A 19,606-nucleotide genomic window follows, 5' to 3' on the forward strand; every position below is an offset into this window, starting at 1 on the left:
TTTTATTTAAAAAAATTTTTAAAGACTTTATTTTTAAGTAATGTATATACTTTTGGGACTTGAACTTACAAACCCGAGATCAAGAGTCGCACACTCTATAGACTAAGCCAACCAGATGCCCCTAGAAATTGTTTTAAATTATTAACTTTTATTAAACAGCCCAGTTGTACATTTGCTTATTGGAACTGACTTCTGCTTCAACCCCAGTTCTTTGAAAAATGCAGGAATTTTTCTCATTAAAATATTAGCTTGACCTAAGGATATCAAAAAGTTAGCTGCCTTGGTATTAGTTATTGCAGTCTGAAACCTCCCAAGAACTTTAAAAAGCCAGAAGATTAAATATAGTAAAATATGAACAGGAAACAGTTTGCAAATCATTTAATAACTATAATTGTACAGAACTTTCAAATTATTCACTTTTCAATTTATTTCTCTGAATTATATCAAATCTGTGGAACAAAACATATCATATGGACCTTGAAAGAACTGTTAAATGGTAGATTAGCTCCAATGCAAAACTTCTTCCTGCATTAAGGAAGAGAGGGGAACCCACAGTAATCCTATGTGGTAGGTAGGTCCTACCCACTTATCCCCGTTGAACAGAAGAGGAAAATGAGGCTCAAAATGATTAAGTAACCTACCAAAGGTCACATGGCCATAAATGACAGTGTCTTGCTAGACACTGCAAACTTTGCAACTTTTTTTTTAACTTTGCAACTTTTAAAGGATGATTAATTTTAACTTGAGTACTAGTCATTACTTACAAAATGAATACACTAATGTGATTAATGACAAAATATTTCACTGATGTTAGTTTTATAGCAAGTGTAAGAGAAACCAAAATTAAGGACTCCGGATTCATCTAGGCCCTTCTCAAATACCAAATATTCCTAATTTTCCTTATCCTACTACTGGAAGGGAAGGGGGAATCTTGTTATGGCTTAAAAAACAACACAATAAATTCCCCCAAATACACATACAGACAGCAATTCCATTCCTAGGTATATAACCCAAAGGGCTGAAAACAGGTATTTAAACAAACTGACACAAATGTTCATAGCAGTCCTATTTGCAATAGCCAAAAAGTGGAAAAAACCAAATGTTCAAGAGATAAATGGATAAGCTCGATGTGGTATCCATGCAAGGAAGTATTTTCAGCCACTAAGAGTTTTGGTATGAAGTACTGGTATGTGCTACAACTTACATGAACCTTGAAAATATGAGGCTGAGTGAAAGAAGCCAGACACAAAAGGTCACATACTGTATGATGCCACTGATATGAAATATCCAGAATAGGTAAACCCAGAGACAGAGACAGAAAGCACATTAGTGGTTGCTGGAGGGCTAGGATAAAGAGGAGGGCATGGAGAGTGACTGCTTAATGGGCATGGGGTCTCCTTTGCGGTGGTGAAAATGTTTTGGAACGAGATGGTGACAGTTGCACAACTTTGCGAATATACTAAACACCCTGAATTGTACACTTTAAAATGGTGAATTTTATGTTATGTGAGTTTCACCTTGATTAAAAAAAATGTAGAATAGGGGTGCCTGGAGGGCTCAGTCAGCAGAGCACTTGATCTCAGGATCATGAGTTCAAGCTCCACACTGGGCATAGAGATTACTTAAAAAAACAAACAAACAAAAATGCAGAATAATGAAATAATGATTGACCATAAAGTCCTAGATGAATTACAGGTCATTTTCTTCTTGGTTTGTCACAATTTCAATGAGTTTTGGCCGTCGTAAACCCATATATAAAAAGTTACCCATTAAAAGTTCCAAATAAGGCATTAATGAAGCTGAGGTCCCTAATTTACCCAGTTGGCAGAGCACCTAGTAGAGTTTACAGTATACAAGAAACTTTAAAAATGTTTTTAATTTGTATAAAGTGCAAAGAAAAAGAAAACTGAGAAATACATGAAAAAATATAAAGTGGCCAGAGCCTAGAATATAAGCTAACATACACATGCATGGGGAAATCTATATATTTGAGCATGCAGAGAAACATAAACACTCAAGAGTATGCTTTTCCTCGTAACTTATTTTGTGTTTCTCCAAAAACTGAAGAGTAAATAATAGTTTACAGTCATCACCCTCTGGGTTTCAGCAAAGAGGTCATACACGGGGAGGGCCTCTAGCTGCCACTTTCAATTGCTTCCCTGCTGAAACAACGGCAGGAGGTTAAGTTACTCCAGGAGACTCTCAACAGGGCTCCCATTGTTTCAAGCTCAAAACTCAGAGATACAATGGGCCCCATTCATATGGAGGCCTTACAGGCTGGGGAACGGTCCCTTAGCGACAACTTTCTGTTGGGACACCAAATTTTTCATAAACACGGACTTGCCCAAGTATGTGTTAATTAGTTTTTAAAAACAGCACAAAATACAGAAATAAAACTCAATGGACTAAGCTGAGAGTCAGGACATCCACTTCTTATCACCAGCTCTGTCTTGGATGTGACTTTAAGCAAGTCAACTTGCTCTTTCTGAGCCTCGGTTTCCTTGTTTTACAATGAAAATGATTTCTAAGATCACTTAGAATAAAATCCTATGAACACACGAGGTCTACTGATGTTGGTACACTATTCACTCTAAGAAGTGGGGATAAATTATGAGCAGAAAAGAATCATTAGTTCACATCTTTTCATTTACTATCAGAACTTAAAAACAAGGAGGCTTAACAAAAACAGGCAGAGAAACTGTTTTCTGGTCTCTCAAACACACAAGACATAATGAATAAGGTCCAACGGGTCCCTCATGCCAACAAGTCTAGGATGACTCAGGCAGGCAGCCCTACACAAAGCACAATGATGAAGGGTACAACCAGAAGCCACAAGTGTTTTTCTGTCACCTTTTCTTAGGTTATCAATGCATTTCAAGAATCTCTTGATTTCTTTGCAATGATTCAAAATCCTAGAAGACAAACGCCATTTATAGCAAGATTGTGATCAATGTCCCAAGCCTCCACACCATGTCATTTTTTTGTTTTTTCAACCTCAAAACTTGCCAGGGCAAGAACTTTGTCTCCAGAGCCTAAGGAGGAAGACATACAATAAACAAAAGGTTATTTCAAATGTATTTACAGTTCCTGGTAACAGGGGAATATCTACCCCATAGATACTTATATAGAAGATAAAATTAACTTCTATTATCAGAGCATTACCCCAAACCTTCCCAGTGCCAATTCCCAATTTCCTTTCCCCTGCACAAACATCTGACATACACAGGGTGATCTATTGCTTACAAATCCTTACTCTAGCCTTAATTGCGAAATAGAATATATAAAATTTTAGTTTACTTTCATGTTTACATTTAGTTGATAAGTATTTTTAAAATATTAGGTTATGTTAATTATTTTTAAGTAAAAAGGATTAGGAAATAAACCCAATAAAAGGGATTTATAAAGAAACCACTTCTGGTTTTACCTTTAAATTCAAGAAAAGGCCATCCTGTTATCTCATCCACGGTATCCAGTAATCTGGAGCAATAATGCATGCTCAGCTTTCAGAAATACGAGGGTACTCACCAAGGTCTGTAGAGACTTTCTCAAACTGGCTGAGTATAGCACCTGCGTTTGCTGACAAGAAGGCCTCATCATCCGCAGTCAGCTAAATAAAACAAAACAAAGCCCAAGGGAGTGGATTCAAATGTTAACAAGTGGTTCTGAGAAAGGAACACTGTTAAGAATGTCTCAGGACCACAAACTGGATCACAGATCAAGAAGTTCTGTACAAATACTTTATACCTTTTATTTATCCCTAATTTATTAAATTAAATAGAGGTACCTTCTCTCCAAGTTTCCTGAGAGCTGTTAGTATCTCCACTTTCTGTTGAGTGTACAGGCCTCTGTCCAGCTTTCCTACCATGAGATCTCTATCCATCTGAAATGGATGAATGCAAAGTATATGGTACTTAAGTTAAAAACATTCTGCCCATAAAATAAAGCTTTTCAGATCTACTACTACTTTTCTTTTTTTTAAGTAATCTTTACACCCAATGTGGGGCTCAAACTCACAACCTCGAGATCAAGAGTTGCAAGCTCTTCTGACCACGTCAGCCAGGAGCCCCCAGAACTACTACTACTTCTTCTCCTTCGTCCTTCCTCCTTCCTTCTTCTTCTTCTTCTTCCTTCTTCTTCTTCTTCTTTTTTTTTAAAGACTTATTAATTTTAGGTGGGGAGGTAAAGAGGGAGAAGAATCTTCAAGCAGACTCCCTGCTGAGCTCCAAGCCCAAGGTAGGACTTGATCACAGCAGGAACCATGAGATTGTGACCTGAGCCGAAACCAAGAGTCCGATGCTTAACGAACTGAGCCACCCAGGTGCCCCCAAATCTACTACTTCTTAAAAAAGATCCTCTAGCTGACTAATATAGAGAACTACAGAAATTCAAGGCAAACATGTCAGCAATGCAATTACACAGCTCTAATAAATTTTTTAATTTTTTTTAAGATTTTAAGTAATCTCTACACTCAGTATGAGGCTTGAACTCACAACCCCAAGAACTAGAGTCACATGTGGCACTGACTAAGCCAGCTAGGCGTGCCCCAATTCTAATAAATCTTAATGATAATCATAACCACTGTCTTGATTAAAAACTCTACTGAGGAACTGGTAGGTCAACAGCTTCCTTTAGAGAGCAGCTGTCCTCTAAGAACTCATTCCCTTAAACTGAAGTGTGGTCTATAGGCTTGAATGAGATAACTGGTATCATGTCTCTAGGAATGCTGGTTAAATATCACCTCTATCATCAGAAACACTGATAGCATGTACCATGCCTGGGTACTATTCCACATACTTTACAGGTATTACATATTACACATAGTATGTGTTTCATACATATTACTTCATTTACTCTTCACAACAACCTTAAGAAGTAGGGACTACCAGTATCACCTTTTTATAGATGGGGAACTAAGGCACAAATAAGTTGAATAAGATAACTCATCCAACTTCAATAATATTTGTTAAAAAGATTCTTAATAGTGTTAAAAACGATTAAAAATAACTTTCCCAAGGTCACCTATCATCATAGTGGAGCAGGGATACAAATCCTGCCAATCTGACCCATGTTCATGCTCTTAACCACTATTCTACTGGATTACCAGTGGTTGCAAATAACTTGTTAAAGTCTTAATTATATTCCAGTCTATAAACAGACTTTCTCCAGTACCAGGTTTATAGAGATGTTTGAAATTCTTAGATGACAAAGGCCACATGTACAGAGAGCAATGCCACTAATGGATTCTAGATGGAATTTCAACTCAGGGCTCCAGAAGTATATGGTAAAACCTTATAGGTGGGGTCCAAGTAGAAGCAGTTAGTAGCAGTTTAAACTGTCATACACTGTTTAAACCTTCATACTCCAATAATTGCTCAAAAGACTACTTTTGTCAGAAAACTGTGAGTTGTGGCTCCAAAAACAACTGATCAATCAAGCGTGTGGCGCAGTCAATTAAGGGTCTGACTCTTGGTTTCAGCTCAGGTCATGATCTCACGGTTGTGAGATCAAGCCGCGCGTTGGGCTCCAAACTCAGTGAGGAGTCTGCTAAAGTTTCTCTCTCCCTCCCCCCTTCCCCAAATTCTCTCTCTCTCTAAAATAAATAAATAAACCTCAAAAAAAATCAGAGGCACCTGGGTGGCTCAGTCAGTTAAGCGTCTGCCTTCAGCTCAGGTCATGGTCCCAGGGTCCTGGGATCGAGCCCCACATCAGGCTCCCCACTCAGCGGGGAGTCTGCTTCTTCCTCTCCCTCCCCCCGCTTCTGCAGGCTCTCTCTCTCTCTCAAATAAATAAATAAAATATAATAATAAATAAATAATAAAATATAAAAGATTTTGTTTATTTGACAGAGAGAGAGACAGCGAGAGAGGGAACACAAGCAGGGGAGTGGGAGAAGGAAAAGCAGGCTTCCCGCTGAGGAGAGCCCGATGCGGGGCTCAATCCCAGGACCCTGGGATCATGACCTGAGCCGAAGGTAGATGCTTAACGACTGAGCCACCCAGGCGCCCCTCAAATAAATAAATAAAATATTTTTTAAAAAATCAACTGATCCATTTTTTTCTAACAGACTATTTGTCAGAACAGTTTTAGGTTCACAGAAATTGTGTGAAAGGTGCAAAGAGTTCCCATATATCCCTCACCTCCACTCATGCACAGCCTCCCCATCATAAACATGCCCCACCAGAGTAGTTCATTTGTTACAAGAGATGAACCTACCCTGACACATCATAATCCCCCAATTCCATAGTCTGTACATTAGGATTCACTCTTGGTGGTGTTATATGTTCTCAACTGACCAATTTTTAAATTTCAGAATAACATAATGAAATTCTGGAGCCAAGAAAACAAAAACACACAGCAATTATATCAATTTAAAGAAACTTTACCTCTGCTAACCTTGTCCGAAGCTGACCTGGTTGTTTCTTTGCAAATAACCTGATGACCTCCGGGGTTTTAAAGGCCTGGCTGATAGCTGCTTGGATAGCCTAGAATACAAGAAGATAAAAACAGCAAAATATTCCAATGAATCAAATATTACAATAATTGACTGACGAGTCTTCAATTACAAATAGGTCTTCCTTGTTCATCAAACACTGTTACATAATTTAGTTTCCACAAAAGCAAAAATGAACTATTGGGACTTCATCAAGATAAAAAGATGCCCAGCAAAGGGGGCGCCTGGGTGGCACAGTGGTTAAGTGTCTGCCTTCGGCTCAGGGCGTGATCTCGGTGTTCTGGGATCGAGCCCCACATCAGGCTCCTCCGCTATGAGCCTGCTTCTTCCTCTCCCACTCCCCCTGCTTGTGTTCCCTCTCTCGCTGGCTGTCTCTATCTCTGTCGAATAAATAAATAAAATCTTTAAAAAAAAAAAAGTTAAAAAAAAAAAAGATGCACAGCAAAGGAAACATTCAATAAAACTAGAAGGCAGCCTGTGGAATGGGAGAAGATATTTGCAAATGACATATCTGATTAGGATTAGTATCCAAAATCTACAAAGAACTTGACAAATTCAATACCCAAAAAATAAGTAACCCAGTTAAGAAATAGGCAGAAGACATGAATAGACACTATTCCAAAGAAGACATCCAGATGGCTGACAGACACATGAAAACATGCTCAACATCACTCATCACCAGGGAAACACAAATCAAAACCATGATGAGATATCATCTCACACCTGTGAGAATGGCTAAAATTAACAACACAAGAAACAATAAATGTTGGCGAGGATGTGGAGAAAAGGGAACCCTCTTACACTGTTGGTGGGAATGCGAACTGGTGCAGCCACTCTGGAGAACCGTATGGAGGTTCCTCAAAATGTTAAAAATAGAACTACCCTACGATCCAGCAATTGCACTACTAAGTATTTGCCCAAAGGATAAAAAAATACAGATTCGAGGGGCGCCTGGGTGGCTCAGTTGTTAAGCGTCTGCCTTCGGCTCAGGTCATGATCCCAGGGTCCTGGGATCGAGCGCCGCATCAGGCTCCCTGTTCAGCGGGAAGCCTGTTTCTCCCTCTCCCACTCTGCCTGCTTGTGTTATCTCTCTTGCTGTATCTCTGTCAAATAAATAAAATCTTTTAAAAAAATACAGATTTGAAGGGACACGGTACCCCGATGTTTACAGCAGCATTAGCAATAATAGCCAAACTATGGAGAGAGCCCAGACGTCCATTGACCAATGAATGGAAAAAAAGGATGTGGATATACAGGATATGTATACACGTATGATATATATGTATATATATGTGTGGATAAATGTGTGTGGATATAAAGGCTATATATACGATGGAATATTACTCAGCCATCAAAAAAATGAAATCTTGCCATTTGCAACAACGTGGATGGAGCTAGAGTGTATTATGCTAAGTGAAATAAGTCAGTCAGAGAAAGACAAATACCATATGATCTCACTCATACGTGGAATTTAAGAAAGAAAACAGAGGAACATATGGGAAGGGGGAAAGAAAAAAGGAGAAAGGGAAATGAGCCATAAGAGATTCTTTTTTTTTTTTTTTTTTAAAGATTTTATTTATTTGACAGAGAGAGAGACAGCCAGTGAGAGAGGGAACACAGGCAGGGGGAGTGGGAGAGGAAGAAGCAGGCTCCCAGCGGAGGAGCCTGATGTGGGGCTCAATCCCAGAACGCTGGGATCACGCCCTAAGCCAAAGGCAGACACTTAACAAGTGCGCCACCCAGGCGACCCGAGCCATAAGAGATTCTTAACGATAAAGAACAAACTGAGGGTTGATAGAGGGAGGTAGGTGGGGGAGGGGCTAGATGGGTGATGGGTACTAAGGAGAGCACTTGTGATAAGCACTGGGTATTGTATGTAAGTGATGAATCACTGAATTCTACTCCAGAAACCAACATTGCACTGTATGTTAACTACCTAAAATTTAAATTTAAAAAAATTTAGTTTCCATTTGCTATTTCTGTGCATGTCACTGGAGCCAAATACATAACTAAATGAAGACCTGGAAGCTTATACTGCCTTATCCATAAGTAGACACTCACCTAGAAGTCAAACCCCCAAACAGCGTTTCTTTTCTATCTCAAATACACTTATACAAAAAGAGAGAAAAACCACCTGTGTCACCGGTGTAAGTAAATCACGCTTACCAGTTGCATTCCACTTAGCTCATCTACCAAAGTCATATTTCCAGACATAATTTTCTTCAGTGAATCATTAAATTCACTTAGTTGCTCCAGAGTTTCCTTTTTGGTTTCTTCGTATTCATCTGTATCAAGTTCCTCTCTGAAGTACAGTGAACATAATACAGAAAAACACAAGAGTTCCAAGTGAACAAAGCAATCTTAATATTTGTACCCTATGACTTCAGATATATATATTTACAAAAAATATCTTGGGGGACAAGGCTGAAAGGAAATGACAAAATGCTAATAATAGATGTGTTCAGATGTTAGTAATATGGGCGTTTTCCTGCAATGTGGTTACTTTGATAATTAAACATTTTTCTTTTACCAAAATGAGGCACACTTAACAAACCACATAATAACTTCCTTTTAAGCAGTCTATGAATCAATGCATAACCTTGGGCAAAATACTTAACACAGTCAAGCCTCAGTTTCTTGATCTATAAGCCACAGATAATGACAGTACCTACCTTATAGGGTTACTAGGGGCATTACACGAACTACAGAAAGTCCCTGACAAACAACAGGTACCTGACAAAACAGCCATTACTTCTATCACTATCATTAACAGTAGGTAAAATTTTGCGCATCGTGAAATACAACAGCATTGTAGTACCTGTCATCTGAGCAAGAGGATATATTTTTTTTATGTTCAGTTAGCCAAAAGGCTATTTTTATTCACTAATTGAACAAGCCATTTATTTAACATTTACTACAAATAATGACAGCTGCCATTTATTAAGCACCTACTCCGGGCCAAGCATTGTTTTGGCCTCTTCACTTGAAATACCTACAACAACCTTTCAAAGCTGTTAAAAAAGGCATGAACAGTTTTGGTCCTTCGAACAGTTAAAGCTGAAAATACACTAGAAGTTCAAGTCCATACCAGGCAGGGCTATTTTAAATACTGAAGACAAGGTAGGTGTTACTATTTCTACTTCACACTCAAGGAAATGGAAACTTGAGGGGGTTACCTTTATGACTCCAAAGCTCGCACTGAGTTTATTTCTCCAACAGACAAAGCGCTGTGAAGAACACTACAGGGGAAACCAAAATCACACATGGGCCTGCACCCACCGCCTGGAACCGAGCTGTAGAAAAAAGCCACTTGACAGCAGAGCAACATTCAGTTATACTATTACCTGCATTCCTCCAGATCTTGTAATTGCTGCATTAGTCTATCCAACTGTTCTTCTAAATTCTGCTTTAATTTGCTTGTCTCGGTCTTTCCTCTGGAAGCCATTTTGATCTCTAAGTAGAACAATAAGCCCACATATAGTATATATTTAGTTATTTGAAATGATTCAACATACCAGTACAATTTAAAATGGGCTATACTCTTTCTGAACTACAGGTGTGGGAAAGACAGCTGTGCAAAGAGAATTTCATTTTACATATATTGGTAACACCCCACAAAAATCCCTGGCAAGTCTTCCTAACTGACTTGACAAGTTAATTAGAAATCTTCACTACTGGGGTGCCTGGGTGGCTCAATGGGTTAGGCGTCTGCCTTCGGCTCAGGTCATGATCCCAGGGTCCTGGGATTGAGCCGTGCATCGGGCTCCTTGCTCAGTGGGGAGGCTGCTTCTCCCTCTCCCTCTGCTTGCTGCTCCCCCTGCTTGTGTTCTCTCTCTCTAATAAATAAATAAAATCTTAAAAAAAAATCTTCACTATTGCTCCATTTTACTTTAAACAAATTTGATAACTGAAAACACAATTTTATAAAGAAATAGATCAGGTGTGACTTTGCTTTACAAAAAGATTTATAACATCTTTTCATTCTTATTAGGTACTCTCCAGGATTCCGAAGACTACTAGCCTTATCTTGTTGGTCTTACGTGCATTTACCTAATGATGTATGGCATTAACAACTTTTGATGTGAATTTCTTCTTTGGAAATGTGCCCATGTTTCTACTGGGTTATCTTTCTCTTATGATTTATAGGAGTATGAAGCCTTTGTAGTTATGTTGCAAATATTATCTCGTCTCTTGACTTTAAATTTTAATGTTTTTTGTCATGATAAATTATTTTTTTATTTTTAAAAAATATTTTATTTATTAATTTGAGAGAGAGAACGAGAAAGCACAAGCAGCGGGGGAGGCAGAGGCAGAAGAAGAAGGAGAAGCAGGTTCTCTGCTGAGCAGGGAGCCTGACGCAGGGCTCGATCCCAGGACCCTGGGATCATGACCTGAGTCAAAGGCAGATGCTTAACCGACAAAGCCAAATAGGTGCCCCATAATAAATTTTTTTTTTTAAGATTTTTTATTTATTTATTCAACAGAGATAGAGACAGCCAGCGAGAGAGGGAACACAAGCAGGGGGAGTGGGAGAGGAAGAAGCAGGCTCATAGCAGAGGAGCCTGATGTGGGGCTCGATCCCATAACGCTGGGATCATGCCCTGAGCTGAAGGCAGACGCTTAACCGCTGTGCCACCCAGGCGCCCCCCCATAATAAATTATTATTTTTAATGGCCAGATCTATCTGTCTTCTCCTTTAAGGCTTCCTAGTTTTATTTCCCATGAAGACAGGCCCTAACCATCTCAAGATTTAAATATATATACTATTTTGTATTCTAAGATTTACAGAAATTTTTCTCTTATGTTCAGCTCTTTAAGCCACTTGCAACTTTTTTTGTTAATGCTGTGAAATAGGAGTCTAACCATTATTTTCTTTGAAAGGGGAGCCAGTTGCCCCAACACTGTTTACTGGTCAGTATTTATGCCACTTTTATTGGCTGTTTGTTTAAGTAGGCCCCACCTCCAGCATGGAGCCCAACACAGGGCCTGAACTCACGACCATGAAATCGAGACCTGAGCTGAGATTAAGAGTGGGACTCTTGGGGCGCCTGGGTGGCTCAGACGGTTGAGTGTCTGCCTTCAAGTTCAGGGCGTGATCCTGGAGTCCTGGGATCGAGCCCCACATCAGGCTCCTCTGCTGGGAGGCTGCTTCTTCCTCTCCCACTCCCCCTGCCTGTGTTCCCTCTCTCGCTGGCTGTCTCTCTTTCTCTGTCAAATACATAAATAAATAAAATCTTAAAAAAAAAAAAGAGTCCCAATCTTTTTTTTTTTTTTTTTTTTAAGATTTTATTTATTTATTTGACAGAGAGAGAGGCAGCAAGAGAGGGAACACAAGCAGGGGGAGTGGGAGAGGGAGAAGCAGGCTTCCTGCTGAGCAGGGAGCCGGATGCAGGAATGTGGGGCTTGATCCCAGAATGCTGGGATCATGACCTGAGCCGAACGTACACACTTAACGATTGAGCCACCCAGGCGCCCCTAAGAGTGGGACTCTTAACCAACTGAGCCAACATGAGTGCCCCATGCCACTTTAAAAATATAGATTCAATAGAAACAGACTCAAGTCTGTTTCACTGATAATGTTCTGGTCCTAAGACATTAACTTGCTATTGTAACTGTTAGCAGTAGAGCTGGTGTACATTGATAACTGATAAGGAGTTGCCTTTATCATTGCAGAATCCCCCCCCCCCCCAGTAACTCTTGGCTATTCCTATGCATTTTCTCTTCTGGATGAACTAAAGAATCAGCTTGTCAAGATCCCTTAAAAATGCAGTTGAAATTTTGACAGGGATTACATCAAAATTAAAGACTAATACGAGATCTGTATCCTTGAAATTTGAATCTTCCTATTAAGCAATATATCACTCCATTTATCTTGGTTTTCTTTCATGATCTTTAATTTAAAAAGTATTGTTTTATTCACAAAGGCTTTGAACATTGGCTATTCTAAGACATTTTGTATTTTTTTGTTAATACTGGGAATAGACTTTTTGTTATTACAATTTCTAATTATTGTGTGGCACCTGGCTATCTCAGCAGGTGGAACATGAGACTCTTGATCTTGGGGTTGTGAGCTCCAGCCCCACATTGGGCACAGAGTTTACTTAAAAACAAAAATTTCTGGGGCGCCTGGGTGGCACAGCGGTTAAGCGTCTGCCTTTGGCTCAGGGCGTGATCCCAGTGGTCTGGGATCGAGCCCCACATCAGGCTCCTCCGCTATGAGCCTGCTTCTTCCTCTCCCACTCCCCCTGCTGTGTTCCCTCTCTCGCTGGCTGTCTCTATCTCTGTTAAATAAATAAATAAAATCTTTAAAAAAAAAAAATTTCTGATTATTGCTAGTGTAGAGAAAAGTTACTGATTTTGGTGTGTTGATATTGAGCGTTTAAGTTTTTCCATTTATAAAAATCAAACTTACGTTCCTTTCAGGAAACACATTTTGCTTAATATTAGATATAACCATTCATTAAAACCTAAATCCTGGGGCACCTGCTGGCTCAGTCAGTGGGGCGCACAGCTCTTGATCTTGGGATCATGAGTTCGAGCCCCACACTGGGTGTAGAGATTACTTAAATAAAAATTTCAAAAACCAAACCAAACCAAACCAAAAAAAACCCTAAATCCTAGGGTAACTTATTAAAGCATTTAAAATTTTCCTACACATAATCATTACCAGATGATCTGATATGTGAACTTCAATGAAGAGGATTCCTTACATTACACTCAAAATAGAATGTAATCAGTGAAAATCTATTCTTACTACTGTATCTTTTAAAACTGGCTTAACTTTTCTACAATGATTAATGATATGTAAATATAAATGAGCTACATTATAGCCAGAAGTGTAATTTCACGTATAATAGGTTAGCCAGAAGTGTAATTTATTACACATAATTTATTACAGCTACACTTCATGTATAATTCTCCTGGGAAACATACAACTAAACTTTATATCTGTTGAATTTTCCAGTAAAAGTAAAGCCAAACCTAAAACTGACAGTGTCTTTTCAGGCTCAATTTCCTACCGTCTAACCATGCTGAAGTACTTGCTGTTTCAATTTTAGTGTATGTGCTGCCGAAGCGAGCACTATTTGCTGTTTCAAAACGTGCCACGCACTTTCATCCTTCTCGTTTGAGCCAGCTTTTTTTCTCCCCTACCTATCAAGCCCTAATCCATTCTTCAAGGTCTAGCTCAAGGTTCATCTTCTCCGTGTCTTTCTTTGTTCCCTCCCAATCGCTAAATTGTGAGTTATTTGTGAGTAGGGATTTTACTTTTCATTTTTTAATAGATTTTATTTAATCACTTGAGATAAAGGAAGAGCGAGAGAGAGCGAGCTGGGGGGCGGGGAGAGGAAGAGGGAGAAGCAGGCTCCCCGCTGAGCAAGGAGCCCAATAGGGCTTGATCCCAGGACCCCAGGATCATGACCTGAGCCGAAGGCAGACACTTCACTGACTGAGCCACCCAGGCGCCCCTACTTCTTCATTGTACATCAGCATCTAGCAAAACCTTGGGCAGACAGAAAGTACTGGATAAATAAATGGTAAATGAATAACGAGAACTGATTGTTTCTTCCACAGCATTTCACATTTTATTCTCTATTTAGCACTTATTTCTGCCTTAAATTATATGTGATTTCATTATAGCACATTGTTTACTGGTCTTTCTCTCCAGACTATAAACTCTGGGAGAGGAGAAAATGAATCTGATTCCTCTTCTAGCATCCTCAGCACTTAATAGAGAATAAATATTCGATAACTGGATACAGCGTATAAAGGCACCAGATATTTTAAGGAGGTAAAACCATTTTAAATAAATTTCAGGGCAGATGGGGCACTTTGAAAGCCTTACCCTGGTGCTGCCCGTTATTTGAAATTTAAGCCGGAAAGATTAACTCGTTGGCACCACCTAGTATCCAACAAAGGCGGTGCAGCTTTCACAGAAACTGCCGAAATGGCACTCAAACACCGTAATCTGGAGCGGAAGATGTACTCATTCATGCTCACCTTGTCTCTTAGTGCTTTGAACTCTGCACACTGTTGACCGGTCCCAAAGTGCAGAAACCTCCAACTGCTTAAGTTCCAAGTGTCATAAACTTGAGGAAAGCGAAATTGTTCATCAGGACTACAAGAGGCTCAAAGTTCAAACCACTCGGAGGTGGGGTTGGCTGGGAAATAGGAAAGCAGTTACAAGTAGTTTCACTTACTTTACAGAAACTAGCCCAAAGCAGTCCAGATGCCTCCCACCTGAGCAGCCTACATCCGATACACACCCCTTCTCTTTTTAGGAAGACACCCGGGGGGAGAGCGGAGAGGGGCAAGGAGGGACAGAAGCCGTTTTCTCTCTTGAGGGCTCCTCGGGCAGCCTTGCTGAGGTGTCCCCTAGCGCGGCTGCGGGTGTTCCCGGGGAAAACCCTGTATTCCGTGTCCGGAGAGCGGCTGTCAAAGCCAGAAGCACGGATAAGATAAGGGCGCACAACACACGTTCTTCCGGCTGGACGTGAACAGCTATGGACCTCAACCATGGGGACCCGACACGGAGCAGCTCCCGCCACCGCCCCAAACCCCCGTTTCCACGGGGGAACTTGGAGCTCCCGGACTTGGGTCCTGCGGCGGCCCGGGTTGACTAGGCCCCGGCCGCCACCAGAGGTCGCCATGAATCCCCGCCCCCGAAACTCTTCCGGCCCTCCCAGACCAGAATCCGGACAACCTCCTGGGGCCCTCGGGGTCCCCTCTCCGCCTCCGCCACCGCCTTGGTCCCAGAGTTCGGAGCCAGGGGCCCCGCCTACCTGAGGGTCCCGGCCTGGTGGACGCTCACAGTAGGAGCACTTCCGCCGGACTCATGTACTTCCGGCCTCCAGGAGCCAATGAGGGGGCAGCCACGGGTGTTCCCCTGTCTGGCGTCCGGGCTGCGGGTCGTCTCCCGGAGGACTGGGGCCGGTCGACCCTCAGGCCTTGGTAAGCCCCCCGGCCCGACGCCCCTGAGAAACCAGTCTCTAGGCGAGTCAGCGCAGGACTCTCTGTCGCAAGCATGGGGGTGTCCAAGATGGGGGAGTCTTTGAGGGGCAGATATAACGGTCCCCGAGGCAAGGTCATATTCCAGTTTGGGGCAAGGAGTCTTGCCCCTTCATTCTTTCCAGCTGTCTGTGGAACCAAGAGCCTTCCGAACAGGTGATTCGCCCTGGAAAAAAAAAGAAAGAAAGAAAATCCCTTTCTAGAGGTTTCTTGAGCTCGGCGGAGGTGGGATGAGGGCAGAGGAGGAAGTTTTCCATTCCAAGAGACTTCTCTTTCCTCAGAAATCTGTCTTTCCAAATCCATAAAGACGGGGTCCGCCTCCCGGGAAGCGGTTTGACGCTCGCGGCCCCTTGAGGACGCTCACAGCTGTTGGGGCAGCATTTTTAAAGTTACTGAGGACCTGGGCGGAAAGCATTTTCCCAGCGGTTCCCGGCCCCGCTCCTTGAGTCCGTAGCCCCCGAGACAACATCGGGGTTGATGGTAAAATTGTTTCAGAGACGTTGCCTTTGAGGCTCAGTCTGTTCCAGCCGTCCCACACAGCCTTCCAGCTAAAGGTACCAAAGGAGTCTCGCAGAGAGAATTACTTCTGCCAGTTCTCACTGTAGGGTTTCGTACTTATTACCATGCGTTGTTTTTCAGAGTTACAGTGTGGATGTGAAACTGCTGTGATAGCCCAACTTAGAGAAACTGTTGACATCGTTGGAGTGGTTCCAGTAACCTACCTTGCGAAACGCTTCGGCTTCACAGAATTTCCTTTGGGAAAGTAAGTTGACTGCTGTGTTAATGTAATCATCTTTAATTTTCGATATGTGAATACGTGTGGACGGGTCAACGCTTTGAGTAATGTGGCACTCTCGGGGACAAACAGGGTCAGTGCCAAACAAAACATGACTGAAGAATATACTTCTTTGCTTCACCATTGGAAGAATTTGCTAAATACACACTTGCTCATTGTGTACTTCCCCTAATTTTTTCTTTAAAGATTTTATTTATTTGTTGATTTGACAGAGAGAGAGCACAAGCAGGGGGAGCAGCAGGAGAGGGAGAAGCAGGCTCCCCACTGAGCAGGGAGCCCCACCCACCGCGGGGCTGTTCCCAGGCCCCTGGGACCATGACCTGAGCCAAAGGCAGACACCTAACCATCTGAGCCACCCAGGCACCCGTACTTCCCCTACTTTTGAGGATGATAATATGATGCTCTTTTCAGGCATCCGTGTTGGTTTTAGTGTGTGCAATCGTAGGAGCTGTGGAGGACAGGCCTCACTGGAACCACGCATTCTGTTTGCCTGCTCTTCTTTCTCAGTGACTTGATACGATTCAGCACTTCTCTGCTGCGGATGCTCCTTGGGTTCTTGTTTAGATTTAATGGATAATGCAAAAGTATTCTCGTGCATAAGTAAGAGAAATTGGTTTGGGTTGCAGTTCTCAAACAAAAACAGAACCCAGGCTTTGGAGGAGCGTGGGGAGGGAAGAGAAGAAACTGGAAAAATGGGAATAACGTGTTAGGTAGATTGTCACTGGAGAGAGCATTGGGGAAAATAACCTCAGAGCTGGGAGTCATAACTGGGAAACCGTATAAATACTACTTGGCAGCTGGAGGGTTTTAGGACATTTTGACTTGCACTTGGGATGGAAGCCCAGAGAGTGCAGGTTGCTTCAGCTAGGTAGGGAAAATGCTGAGGCTGGGGAAGTTTGAGTGGCTAACAAGTACATGAGCCAAAGGCTCTCTGAATTGTAGACCTCTTTTAAATCTCTACCAGTAGATAGCTTGTGCCATTGTAAGCTTGTGTCATGGTTAAGACCATGAATTTTTAGTGTCAAGGTTGTTACACAAACTATGAGATCTTGAGCAAGCTAATCAATCTCTTTCAGCTTTAATTTTTTCATGTTTGTTTAAAAAAGGGATGGTCGGAGCACCTGGCTGGCTCAGTGAGAAAGACCTGCAACTCTTGATCTCAGGGATGTGAGTTTGAGCCCCACATTGGATGTAGAGATTACTAAAAAAAAAAATAATAATACACTTAAAAAATAAAAAGAGAGGGGCGCCTGGGTGGCACAGCGGTTAAGCGTCTGCCTTCAGCTCAGGGCATGATCCTGGTGTTATGGGATCGAGCCCCACATCAGGCTCTTCCGCTATGAGCCTGCTTCTTCCTCTCCCACTCCCCCTGCTTGTGTTCCCTCTCTCTCTGGCTGTCTCTATCTCTGTTGAATAAATAAATAAAATCTTTAAAAAAATAAAAATAAAAAGAGAGGGGTGCCTGGGCGACTTGGTGGGTTAAGCGTCTGACTTTGGCTCAGGTCATGATCTCAGGATCCTGGAATCTAGGGGCATCAGGCTCCTGGCTCAGCAGGGAGTCTGGTTGACCACCCCGCACATGCGCTCGTGTCTCTGCTCACGTGCTCTCTCTCTCTCTCTCTCTCTCTCTCTCTCAAATAAATAAAAGTTTTTTTTTTTTAAAGGAGATAGTACCTACTTCACTGGAATGTTGTACAGGTTATATGAGTGCTTAGCCTGTTGCTGAGCACAGAGGAAGAACTCCACGAATGTTAGTTGTCATTGTCATCATGATTTCAGTTTAATAAGCATAATTGAACATCCATTTATAAGGAAGAGGTCCATCCAAAGACAATGAATGAAGGTATTGCCACTCAGTGAGGAGCACACAGATCAGATGAGGATACCATAAGTAGAAACCCTATAGCTTTCTGCCCCTCTTCTGTCAATTTCCCGACCCCAGGCATCTGCTGATCTACCTTCTATCATTATAGATTAAGTAATCTATTCTAAAATTTCATATAACTGGAATCATATCATGTGTGCCTTATTGTATGTGGCTCTTTTCGTTCAAAATAATGAGATTCATCCATGTTGTTTATATCAGTAGTTCCTTTTTATGGCTCCATAGTGTTCTGTTATATGGCTATACCAACTTTGCTTACTCATTCATTCACTTATTCATTCATCTCTTTTTTTTTTTTTTAAAGATTTTATTTATTTATTTGACAGAGAGAGAGAGACAGCCAGCGAGAGAGGGAACACAAGCAGGGGGAGTGGGAGAGGAAGAAGCAGGCTCCCAGCAGAGGAGCCCGATGCCCGGCTCGATCCCAGCACTCTGGGATCACGCCCTGAGCCGAAGGTGCTTAACGACTGAGCCACCCAGGCGCCCCTATTCATTCATCTCTTGATTCACATTGAGTTGTTTCCAGTTTTTGGCTCTCATGTATAAAGCCAAACCATATAATTCTTTGTGTGGACGTATATTTTCATCTCTCCCCATTATTATTATTTTTTAATGTTTTTGTTTTGTTTTTGTTTTTGTTTTTTTAAAGATTTTATTTATTTATTTGAGAGAGAAAGCAGGAGCCAAGGGGAGGGGCAGAGGGAGACAGAGAAGCAGACTCCCTGCTCAGCGGGGAGCCTAACTCGGGGATGGATCCCAGAACCTGGGATCATAACCTGAGCTGAAAGCAGATGTTTAACTGACTGAGTCACTCAGGCACCCCTGTTTTGTTTTGTTTTTTTAAATAAACTCTACACCCAACCTGGGGCTTGAACTCATGACCCTGAGGTCAAGAGTCGTATGTTCCACTGACTGAGCCAGCCAGGTGCCCCTCTCCCCATTATTTTTAAGCTATTCTCTTACTTTGTATCTAAAATCCTTTCTCTGTAGTCTCCTTAAGGACCTTCCTCCTTCAATTATTCACTTTCTCGAAGCTTCTGTGACTTCTTCAACCTACCAATAGTGTAATTCTTCAAAAAAAAAAATAGACAACCTTCTCTTAGTCATGATATCTCCCGAAGAGAGTGTTTAATATCTCTCTGGGTTCTAGTCTCTCTAAGTTTGTCTGCCTGTGAGATCTCTACTTGGATGTCCAAAGTGTCCTCAAATTCAATACCCATAAAACAGTGGCCTCTATCTGCCTTCCCTCCACACTTCCTCTAGCATTCTTCGTCGACTAGTGGCACGCCATCTCCCCAGTCACTTAAGTCAGAAATCTCCTCCTCCTCCCTGCGTTTGCGTCTCTCCTCCATTCAGCCGGCCGATGCACTTGTGAACGCTTGATGTCATCCCTCTGTTACTGCCCTTCACTGTCTCGCATCTGAACTGACGGAGTGCCCCCAAGCAGTGCTTTGCGAACCTTAAGGAA

General features: G+C 41.8%; 2 protein-coding genes across 7 annotated transcripts in view; one reads left to right on the plus strand and one right to left on the minus strand.

Annotated features, from left to right (window-relative positions):
* Nucleotides 1-16,012, minus strand: LZIC (leucine zipper and CTNNBIP1 domain containing). 4 transcript variants are annotated; one of them, XM_048221757.2, is made up of 9 exons: nucleotides 15,153-15,233; nucleotides 14,716-14,881; nucleotides 14,450-14,610; nucleotides 9,796-9,904; nucleotides 8,618-8,753; nucleotides 6,384-6,482; nucleotides 3,785-3,880; nucleotides 3,526-3,607; nucleotides 1-3,032 (listed from the first exon to the last, which is right to left on the minus strand). In XM_048221757.2, the coding sequence occupies exons 4-9, from the start codon at nucleotides 9,894-9,896 to the stop codon at nucleotides 2,974-2,976; spliced, it is 573 nt and encodes a 190-aa protein (XP_048077714.1). In that variant the 5' UTR covers nucleotides 9,897-9,904; nucleotides 14,450-14,610; nucleotides 14,716-14,881; nucleotides 15,153-15,233; the 3' UTR covers nucleotides 1-2,973. The 4 variants fall into 4 exon arrangements, with proteins under 4 accessions (XP_048077714.1, XP_026375666.1, XP_048077712.1 ...); XM_026519881.4 differs by lacking the exon at nucleotides 14,716-14,881 and having other exon boundaries at nucleotides 15,232-16,012; XM_048221755.2 differs by lacking the exon at nucleotides 14,716-14,881.
* Nucleotides 15,129-19,606, plus strand: part of NMNAT1 (nicotinamide nucleotide adenylyltransferase 1) — a 25,849-nt gene continuing 21,371 nt past the window's right edge. For 2 of the 3 annotated variants that reach the window (XR_008956740.1, XM_026519877.4), the window contains exons 1-2: nucleotides 15,129-15,400; nucleotides 16,097-16,220. The gene's annotated coding sequence lies outside the window, so the exon portion shown is untranslated. Of the gene's footprint in view, nucleotides 15,614-16,096; nucleotides 16,221-19,606 lie in introns of all 3 variants that reach the window. The other variant, XM_057305168.1, reaches the window with a different exon arrangement.

This window comes from Ursus arctos, unplaced genomic scaffold (assembly GCF_023065955.2).
Source record: "Ursus arctos isolate Adak ecotype North America unplaced genomic scaffold, UrsArc2.0 scaffold_32, whole genome shotgun sequence".
Classification (NCBI taxonomy): Eukaryota; Metazoa; Chordata; class Mammalia; order Carnivora; family Ursidae; genus Ursus; species Ursus arctos.

Excerpts from the sequence above, each read along its gene's own strand:
- LZIC (XM_026519881.4), bottom strand. The coding sequence starts at position 9,896 with ATGGCTTCCAGAGGAAAGACCGAGACAAGCAAATTAAAGCAGAATTTA. Across the intron at positions 6,483-8,617 it reads AGCTAAGTGGAATGCAACTG|GCTATCCAAGCAGCTATCAG; the intron begins GTAAGCGTGATT and ends CTTGTATTCTAG. Across the intron at positions 3,608-3,784 it reads TCAGGAAACTTGGAGAGAAG|CTGACTGCGGATGATGAGGC; the intron begins GTACCTCTATTT and ends TGTTTTATTTAG.